This window comes from Theobroma umbraticum, unplaced genomic scaffold (assembly GCF_002168275.2).
Source record: "Theobroma umbraticum cultivar Fairchild unplaced genomic scaffold, ASM216827v3 scaffold_12.0, whole genome shotgun sequence".
Taxonomy (NCBI): domain Eukaryota; kingdom Viridiplantae; phylum Streptophyta; class Magnoliopsida; order Malvales; family Malvaceae; genus Theobroma; species Theobroma umbraticum.
The window spans coordinates 2,015,048-2,025,918 of record NW_018397272.1 but is presented as its reverse complement, the minus strand read 5'-3'; the positions used below and the strand labels follow the sequence as shown (position 1 = coordinate 2,025,918).

The 10,871-nt window shown below is 33.1% G+C and overlaps 1 protein-coding gene across 1 annotated transcript; it reads right to left on the bottom strand.

Moving 5' to 3' along the window:
• Window positions 1-9,604: 9,604 nt before the first annotated feature.
• LOC110426687 (mini zinc finger protein 2-like) lies at window positions 9,605-10,415 on the bottom strand. Its single transcript, XM_021441969.2, has one exon. It carries the CDS (start codon window positions 10,177-10,179, stop codon window positions 9,784-9,786), a length of 396 nt encoding a protein of 131 aa, XP_021297644.1. The 5' UTR covers window positions 10,180-10,415; the 3' UTR covers window positions 9,605-9,783.
• Between the last annotated feature and the right edge of the window lie 456 nt (window positions 10,416-10,871).

Genomic DNA, 10,871 nt, shown 5'->3' with positions numbered 1-10,871 from the left:
GGATTGACAACAATTTATGTTGATGTGGCATTTGCTGATGTGGATACTGATGGACAAAACACCCTAAATTATAACCTAAAACACCTTAACCCTAAATTAACCCAAATTTACACACAAAAAAAAGAAAGAAAGAAAGAAAGAAAATTATAAATTCCATATGTTTGGACGCATAACTAAGATTCTCACTAGTCTTCATGATTTTATAAGAACTCGGTTAAAAGCATTATGATCATAACAATCTCTAACCAACAACGCTTACTTTTAGAACATGAATAGAACACGTTAAAAAAAAAAATCTACTTTCAAATGATAAGTTGGAAATACATGTTTTTAGTGGTCAGTGAAGCATGGAAATACATTACATGTAAGTCCATTAGTTTTCAAAATGGATGTTTTGCCCAAAACGTGTAAACGGTATTAATGCCTAAATGCCAAATGTAAAAAATGCTCTTATTCTTTTTCCACCTTTTTCCTTTCTTTTAGGCTAGCAGGCGACACTCCTTTACATCGACAGGTCACCCTATGGCCAAATTTGGTCATGGATTGCTAGATTGGACCAGATCTCCCTAGGGGAGCAGGAGATTTAATCGTACACCCCAGTTCTTGGGCTTTTTTGGAGAGCACAAGATCTGGTGCTCCGTTGATGTGTTCCCTAAAGGAGCCCCAGATTTAGTGCTCCTTAGGGGAATGTCACCAGCTACGAGGTGGCCGGTTGAGTGCTTTTTTTTAAATGAAAGAAAAAAATTTAAAAAAGAGAAATATAGTTTATAGTGGTAATTTTTAAAATTTATGAAGGATAAAATTATCTTTAAAATATTACTGCATCATCAAACTAATAGAAACATTGATGATTGACTAACGACAAGACTTATGTGTCTAGCCAAAAATATTCTTTTGGGGTAGAATGTCCATTTTGAAAACTAATGGACCCACGTGTAATTATGGCCAAATGTTGAGGAGGTCAATGTATTTTACTTTCGCTATTATCGTTAGTTACCTTAGAGAGAAAAAAAAGTGAAAATGGTGGTAACTAGTGGCAGTCAACTTTCAGATGATTCCATTTATGATGGAAAAAGAGGACTGAAAGCCTTAGATGACTCAAGAGCTGGCGTTAAAGGTCTTATTAGTGTTGGAGGATTGTAAGGTCAATTTATTTCAATGCTATAATAAAATACCATATTTGAATATGAAAAAACTAGAAGAGTATGGTGATAAGTAGATGTTAGGTAGAACATTGAGTAGTTACAATGGTGTTGAAAGGTGGTGGATGATCGACGAGAAAGGAAAGACCAATGGTGGAGGACATGCAAATACACACGTGGATGAAGGAAGGGGACAAAACAATGAATTTTTAGCTAAACTAAATTGAAAAGGTGATAGTGCAGAGGAAAAAGGCATGATAGGTTGCATAGATAATGAAAATAAAAGGGTAATGGTAGTGTACAAAAAGATGAACATAGGAACAAAAAAGGGGAGAATTTGAATAAATGTGTAAAGTTTGAGTTGCATGGGTACTTTCCAATTTTTGAGGTTGTGTTTAGATTGTATTGTGTGGCCCGATGTGTTGTTTCACTAAATTGTAAACATCTATGGGCCCAGGGTTTTATTGATTATGTTAGGTGGCAGTGCTATGTTAAGTTTTTGTATATGCAACATTGAGGTTTTTAAGTATATATGCCTTATATGTGTGACCATAAAGGCTTCAAATCCTCTTTATGTTATATGTCTGAGAGTTAATTTCGATATCAATGAAATTCTAATTCTTTAAAAAAAAAAAGTTCCTCATATGTTCATCCGACCACCAGATAACTTGAGAGATGTTTCAAATACCAAGAAAATCCAATTTACTATTTAGCTTATTGTTCTAAAAGGTATTGACAATAACCCAGGTGTGAAATCCCACCTTTAACTAAAGGATAGGAATGTAACTTAACTTGGTGAGCTAAAGATTTAAAGTTTTTGCAAAGGGTTTTAAACACTTTTGGCTTAAGAATATCCTTCAAATGATTTTAGATGAGTTTTAGGGAAGTTGGGATTGAAATATGATTAAAAGACTTGATTTTTCACTCTAAAATGATATTTTAGAGCTAAGGTATTGAGACTTTACTAAGGGGCAGTGACACCTTATGATCAGGAAAAATAAAGTCTCAAGCCTTCATTCATAGGTGTTGAGACTTGCTACCTAGAACATAGGTATTGAGACTTCCACAAGAAGTCTCGAGACTGTCAGGTTAAAGATAAAAAATAAAAGCTTTCTGTCTTAAAGGTGTCAAGACCTAGACTTAAGGTCTCGATACCTAAAGGTGAAACTTTAAAAAATAAAAAGTAAACTTACCTTTTCACCCTTCAAAATATAAATATGGCTAAAATTTTGAGACATAGCAGTATTTTCTTTTTTCCAACCGCCAAACACCTCTTTTTGACTCTATCAACTTTCTCAACTCTTTTCCAAGCTTCAAAACCATTTTCCTTTAAGAACAATGTGATTTTCAACCATTAAACTTGATTTTCATCATTTTTTGAGGTAAAGAAATGATTTTTCAACATTAAAGTTTATGGATTTTCTTCTTCCTTTCTATTCATTTCTAAAGATATGATTTTTAATCTCTAATAATGTTAGGTTTCAAGAGTTTCCAACTTGATAACTCACCAAGGTAACAGTGAGTAATGTTACCATTAACTTAAACTAGTTTTCAACAAAGGGGATAAATTTTTTTAATTGATTTAAACCAAACCACCATTTCCATGGGATATGTATGGAATGCATGTATGCTATATGATGTTAAGGTAGAGGATGATATTCCCATCCATGAGCTTATGAGATGATAGTGATATACACAATATGAGTATGGGCACATGATGTATACTAATTTATAAGTTGTATGTGATGACATTTCCATATACCATAGAGCTAAGTATGTGTACATGTTTAAGATGTTATATATATGATAATGTTGAATGGCTATGATGAACTAAAAGATGAGTATGACCATGATTATGTGGCTTTGAGAAATGTCACTTGGATGTCCTTGGGTAATGAGGGTTATGCCATTACCAACGTGTGACTTGGGGTAATAGGGGTTATACCATTACCAATAATTTATGTAAATAGGAATGAGGCGAGGATTCTATTCCAAGATGCACCAAAGTTGATCTAGCGTAATGGGGGGCCATACCTTTACCAATCATATGTCCAAGTTAATAAGGGTTATATTGTTACCAATAGTATGTCTAAGCAGGAAAAGACTATGCCATTGTCACTAGTTAGACTTTAACTTATTGTTGAATTGATTGATGAATGAGTTGTTAAGATTGAACATAAGTTTATTATGTTAAAGTAACTTAGAAATGAGGTTTCTTAGCCATACATGAAAGTAAGGTAAGTCTTAAGATAGATCTTGAGCTTAGGAGATGAAATGAGGATAAAATGAGCTAAAAATAGCCTAATTTCTAGGTTTATATGAATGAAGTACTGAGACTTGAAAAGGAAGTCTTGATACTTATGAAACGTAATACTTGAAGAACATTTTGTATAGAAAATCTCGATACCTTTAGAAGAGGTATCGGGACCTCATCCAAAAGTCTTCATACCTTTCTTGTAGGTATCGAGACCTCAAATGTAAAATGAAAATCTTAGCCCTTTTTAATGTGTTCTCAATGGTTTTATAGTCAGGCCGTATTCTAAAGGTTTATGTGACTTCTAAAGGTTTTGAGAAGGTATTCAAAAGTTTGGTTTGAATCTATATTCAATGATTTGAAGAGCAAGTGTTTAATTTAAGTGGTTTTAAAGCATATTCAAAGACCTGGTTTACATTCACTTTTAAAAAGTTAATGAATAAGTATTTAAAGTTCATACATGCATGTTTTTCAAAGATTATATTATGCATGTTTTTCATACTCTAACTATTTAAAGTTCACTCACAAAATTTTTATGACTTACGCATTATTTCCCATATTTTTTGTAGATCAATAATTAGCTCTCTAACAGCCTATGTCACAGAGACGTGATCCATTCCTTGTTTGGGAAGTGATCTAGTAGCTGCTTACAGCCTAGAGGTCATGTCATGTTTCATTGACAATAAGGTCTTTTATTTATGTTATGATATAGTTGTCAAACATGTTATGAATTTGTATCTTTTCAAGGCACTATGTATCTTTTACTGATTTATGTTTTTATGGCCAAGTGTCTAGTTGAGCACCGAGGTGCAAGTTCATGATTAAAGAGATGATTTTTAAACTTTGTTTTTGCTAAATGCTATGATTTGTGCATGTGAGCGTTTCCACATGTTATAAGGCAACATCCCATGATGATGTGATGGTGCAACATATAGTTTATATGGTTCATGAAATGAAGGTTTAATGCTTTGCCTAGTTGTATAGTATTCATATGAATGTAAGAAGCTTTCTTGGATCTAGTGGGCTATACTCGTTTAGGTCCTTGTGCTAGTCATGGACCTCGAGAAACAAGTTGTGACACCAATGCAGCATAAGGAGATCATTGACAAAGTCAAATGTGCCTTAGAGACATGGGGTTTATTCCAAGTTGTTAATGATGGGCTCGCTTCAAGTATATCGTACGAGATAGAAGGTGGGCTAGATGTTTTTTTGTAGTTCTTTTCTTTTGGTCTTACTATCTTAATTTATTTCTTTTGTTAAATTGGGTTAATTTAGAGTTAAAGTATTTTGGGTTAAAATTTAGGTTGTTTTGTTCATTGGTAGCGATGTCAACAAATACCACATCAGTATTTTCTTGCCACGTCAGCAAGTGCTATGTTAGAATAAATTGTTGTTAGTCAATTCAATGTCAGGTTAGAATGATAAATGCTTATCAGCACATCACTTCAATGCCACGTAATCTCAATCAATGCCATGTTAGCTTAATCAAAATGTTACATTAGTGTACTTAATAGTGAAAATTTAATGGTGTTAGAATTTAGATTAAAATTTAAAAAATTAAAAAAGTACAAGGATTCAATTTACACAACTTATTGTATAGAGACTAAAATCCACTTTTATTTATAGAGTATAAGGAATAATTACATAATTTAACCTAACAACCCTTGTAGTTTATGGTGTAAGGTCGTCCCTTAAAAAATTATTTCAACCTTTCTTCACTTCTACCACCTTATCACTTCATAAATCCTTATTGATATGGAAGCACATTTCCAAACACTTTCTTTTTAAAATTAGTCCCATGAGTTGGTTTTATCAAGTTTGAGCTTCTCACTTGTTGTGGTTTTATTATTAATTTTCGGTTGGATAAATGGATTAATAATTGTGTCCTTTTTTCTTGCTTTCATTGTATTTTTGCTCTTGTAGCTAACAAATCTAGTTGTATCTTGCAACATGGTGTTTAGAGTAACAGTATTTGGTCTTGGAATATTAATCTTCGTAGAAGGTTGTTTGATTAGGAATTGCATTAGTGGGAGGAATTTGTTGTTTTGGTTAATAAATTTTGCCCCCATGCTACTGATTTGGACAAAATCATATAGAAAGTTACTTTAACGGTTCTTACACAACAAATTTCTTGTGTAAACCTTTTTATATCTCTTTTTTGCAATCTCAAAACTTTTGAAAAATAACGTGGTTTAATCTTGCTCCCCAAAGGTTGAAGGTTTCTCTTGATAGGTTATTATTGGGACGGTAATAGTTAAAGTTGAATTAATGAAAAAGGGGCATGCTGGATGAAGCTTTTATTAAGCATGTTTTTTATAATAACGATATGGAATCCTTATGGCATTTATTCTTCAATTGTCCTTTTTCGTTGCGCATTTGGATTATGTGCTTCAAGTTATTGGGGGTTCAATGGGTCACCCTTGGGGATGACCCCTCAAAGCACTTGGAAAATTGTGTGGTTCTGTTGGTAGGTTATTATTGAGAAGGTAGCAGTTAAAGTTGAGTTAATGAAAAGAGGTATGTTGGATAAAAGTTTTACTAAGTGTGCTTTTTGAAATAATGATTTGCAGTCCTTGTGGAATCTATTCTCCAAATGTCCCTTTTCATGACCCATTTGGATGATGTGCTGCTAATTAAGAAGGGTTGATTGTGTCAACTTTGGGGGTGCTTCTTCTTTCTTCTTATCTTGGTTGTCCTCTTCTTCCCAATCTCATAAGGATGGTTATTAGGAAAATGTTTTTCAATGCCATCCTTTGGTATTTATGATTTTTTTAGAAATGAAATGATTTTTAATGATAAGCTATTTAACCATTTTCAACTCATTGAAATTATCAAAGTTTCTTAGCTTTTTGGTGCAAAGGCTAGTGGCCTACATTGTCAACTTTAGTTAATGATTTCATTTTAGATTCTTCAAAAATCTCTCATGGTAGTTTTATGTCAAATTCTCACTCTGTGATTTCTTAATCTTGTCTTCCGTTGGGTTTTATGAAATTAAATATTGATGAGTCTACAATCAAAAAACTGATTGTAGCAATAACTGGTGGTGTTCTACTAGACCATACTTGAGTTATCAAAAAGGTCTTCTCTAAGTCCATAGCTGTGGAAACTTTAATTTTGAGTTTATAGGTATCACGAAAGGTTTTTTTTTTTAATGTCTACTCTTTGGATCTCACGTTGGTGCAAATGGGGTTTAGATGGAATTCAAAGAATCGACAAAATTGATTTCAAAACGAGGCTTTTAATAAACTTCATCTTTAAGAGTTTTTTCGCCTCTACCTTTCCGTATGCAAAGGGGAATTATGCAAATAGCCTCAAGGATAGAATAAAGCCAATGTCTAACTTCGTCTTTATGCTTTACGAGAGTAGACCACTAAATACACCTGATGGTTTGTAGAATTGTTTGGCCTTAAAACCTACTTTTTGTAGTAGGTGGATCATAAGGAATTTTGATTCCTTTGATAGATGATGAGAATTTAAGTGTTTATATTTATTTACAAAACATAGCACTTCTATTGTTCTTGATTTTTTTGCTCGTCTTATTTGTTTTGGTGTGTCAAAATGGTTGACAACAAATCTTTTATATAAGCTTGCAAGTGTCTTTTCTCAAGGATAACTTTTTATTAAGGTACCTTTTTGTCTTAAAGACACATTTTTATTTTGTAAGACACAATTCTTGGATAAAGATTCTGTTTGAATAATCACTTTATGAAAAGACAACCATTCATTCTATAAGACATAATCTTCGAGTTATAATATGAAAAGAAAACTTTTTATATCAAAACTTTTGAGCTATGTTGTTTTTCTTGTTGTCTCATAACTTTTGTATTAGAGGTGTTTTTCTAACATGTCATTTATTAAGAGATATAACTATTCACATGAAAAACACACTTATAATCTAATAGTCACACTATATCACACTACGTGACATAACCTATATGCTAAGATAACTTTTCATATGAAGAGACAACTCTTTATTTATTTTCAACAACATCTCATCTCACTCTCTTGCTATCAAAAGCAGTTTAAGTAATGCTATTCTTTGGGTAGACTTTCATTCCAAAGTTTCTTGGTGTATGAAATATATCTTGAACCACATTGAGAGTCTCAAATGCAAAATTATTGACTTGTCATTCAAATATATATTTAGAGAGTCAAACACCATTGTGAACAAGTTAACCAAAGTTGGGATCCTCTGCACTAGGATTTTTTAACCATTTTATAATATATTCTTATGTTATGGGGTTGGGTACTCACAGATACCCGAATAACAGCTATCCCTTTTTATCTCTACTTTTGTGACGTTGTTTTGCTTTTTCTTAGCTTAGGATAGAAGGACTTATTTTCTGCTATCTTTTTAATAATAAAAATTTCTCTTTGCCTATGAAAAGAAAAGTTTTGATTCTTTTGCTGTGGAGTTCTATTAGAATTCAATCAAGGAAACATAGAGAAGATCTTGTTCTCAATTATGAAAACATTAAAGATCTTGTTGAAATCAAATAATTGCTGAAATAAGTAGCAAGCACTCCAAAGAAAAAAGAAACAAAAATACAAGCTACTTCTGAATGGAAAAGCATTCCATTCCTAGAAAAAAATGACTCATTAATTTGATAACCTTATTCATGCAATGGTTATCGTGGTACAGGCCTGACGAACTCTTCCTTCATTGCATTTCTTAAAGTATTTTTAAGCTCAAATTATGCATCGACTTGGGATATTTTTTGAATTGACATCTACCCGAAGGATAGCTCCCCCATACTCACTGCCTAACTTAAAGAAAAAAAATCTGTTTTCTTCACATGTCAAATATACATCTAAGCCTTTGATGATGACGAGTCTACGTTTTTCCTTTTATGAAAAGAAAGAGTTCGGAGATATTAATCATTCTTGAATTGCTTTCTATTTATTATTGTACATATCTAGCTTGTACTAGTAGGGATATTTGTAGATAAATGTGGAAAAACAAAGTTTTTATGATGTTTTTCTTTTATGATTTCTAAATGCATGTTCCAAACAAAAGAATATATATATATATATTCTAAAGTAAACTACAATAAAATAATACCGACTAAAAGGAGTATATAAAGCCTACAGAGCTAAAAGTTGATTAATATTCTATCATCTTTAACAATCTTTGCTTTTGTTGCTGTTGAATCAATGAATAATGTTGAACAACAGTAAACAGTTTATAATTTTAATTACACCTTCTTAATTATGGTATTTAAGAAGATAAGGTTACAATTCGAACTTAAAATTTTTACCCAAACATCAACCTTTTATCACTTAACTTAAACTCAAGTGGCTAATTTAAGCTTTAATTGCCTTTTTAGTACATCACTAAGAAAATTTCCCATCATTAACAACCAGCAGATTAGACCACATTAGGAAATATTCCATTAGTGATTAGATATGTGGGCCTGTGAACTTAAATACAAAGTGATCCTACCACACAGATTAGACTTCCACATTTAGGAAATATTCCATGGATTTTTGCCCTGAGCATCAGAAGATAACACTGCAAATGGTTTGGTGAAAAAACTTACTGGCATCAATAAATATCATCCAGGAGATGATGCCCAGGCCTTCAGTTGAGTTTCAATCATGATAAACCTCAAACAATCGAAAGTAGTATGAAATTTGGAACTTAATACTGGCATCATCAGTTGCAAAGGAATTGAAGAAAATTTACAGGTCATGAACAAAGCTATAACTCAATCATAAAAAGCAGCTATAATACTGTACTTTTATCAACGTCACCAATGCTTAATTAACCGTTCAAGTGATGGTGCAGCTCATTAATCAAGCTTTAATTGAAAGAAGAATGTTCCCTTGCTTTCCAACCATGTATTAATATGGAAAGGAATCACAAATTTCATCAAACAAAAGGCATATAGAATTATATAACACAACACACAACTAAAATTATTTAGGTTAAAAGAGCAAATTGCATAAGCAGATACAGCAGTAAATTAGATAATTGCTAAAAATTATATTCCAAATGTAATTTAGCCTTATCATCTTGTTCCCACCTCTAAGCAGCTTGTACTTCCTATCAAATAATTAAGCTAGTGAACTTAAGACGATATAGTTTATACAGTTCAATACATGGACCATAAATCCACTATGGTGTAATTAACAGAAAAACCATTAATTCCTTCATCAAGAACATAACACAAAATCTTTGGACCTCTTCAAACATAGAGAAACAAGGTAATAAAAACCATTCCTTCATAAAGAAACATAACACAAATTATTGATATAGAGAAGAGGTTTCGTCCATGACTGATATCATGTCTCCACAAAACTCATCAAAAAGTTACCAACTTACCACAGCAATCAGAAAACCCAACAACAAATACATCACATAATTGAAACCTTCAATAAAATATACTATGCTCCATTGGAAGGAGGTGAAGAGCACTCGCAAACTACCTCAGTTTCTACTTCCCTTCTATGGAAGTTCCTATGGCAGCCGCAGGCAGCGCAAGTAAGGGCTGCGCTTGTTCCTTCCTCTCCGCTGGCCATGAACTCTCTGCACCCATCAACAGCATAACCCCCAACGCCCGCGGCGTGATTCTTTTGGCACTCTCCATATCTCACGCTTCTAATTGTCAAAGACGAATTGGTGGTGCTCCTCGGAGGCTCCTCTCTTCTCACAACAACTTGTCGCTTCCTCATTCTGCGATCCCCAAATTCTTCCTTATCACCTCCTTCAACACCAGACCCTTGTAACACTGAACTAGAATTGTCAGATTTGCTCAATGCCTGAGAATCAGAAACGGGCATAAAACACACACACACAAAAAGAGAACAAATGGAAGGAGAGGCAGAGCTTTCACTCTGAGGCCATGGCCAAGCCCTAACCCTAGAGTTTATATTTATAGCATGAATGAGACCTTTCTTATTGGACTTAAATATTTAATACTGGCATTTACTGTATTATTATTTTATTTTTTTTGCTTGTGATGAATTGGGGTTTTCTTTTTTGATGCTTTCTTGGTTTTCTTCTTTTTGCCTCACTAGTAAACCCTAGAGTGGTCGTTGTGAAATGATTGTCCAACTGCCTTAACAACTCATCATAGTTTAGTGTAGATATAATAAAAACTATTAGCATCAAGCTAAGGCAATTCATTCAAAACAGTGATTGTTTTAAAATGGGGTGAACAGCTAAGCTTTGCTTTTGTTTCTTTTTAGTCTAATTTATGCCGTGTGGCCCCTGAACTGATGTTAAAGGGCATTGCCTCAGTGCTTTGATACGGTGCCAACAAAAGCAATTGTCTCTACCTTGACCTAAAAACGTGAATGATCTGAATATATTACTTACGAGCCTGCCAAACCTGTACGTACAGATAAAACGCACCTTTTATTTTCACCTTCTTGTTATTTAATTTGCATGTACCAGATTTTCGGCATATCATGGCTCTGAACAAAAACATTACATTACCCTTTCTTTTGCTGAACTCCAATTAACTTAGTTT

What these genes read in the sequence shown, in the direction of transcription:
- LOC110426687 (XM_021441969.2), bottom strand. Translation starts at nt 10,179, where the DNA reads ATGCCCGTTTCTGATTCTCAGGCATTGAGCAAATCTGACAATTCTAGT.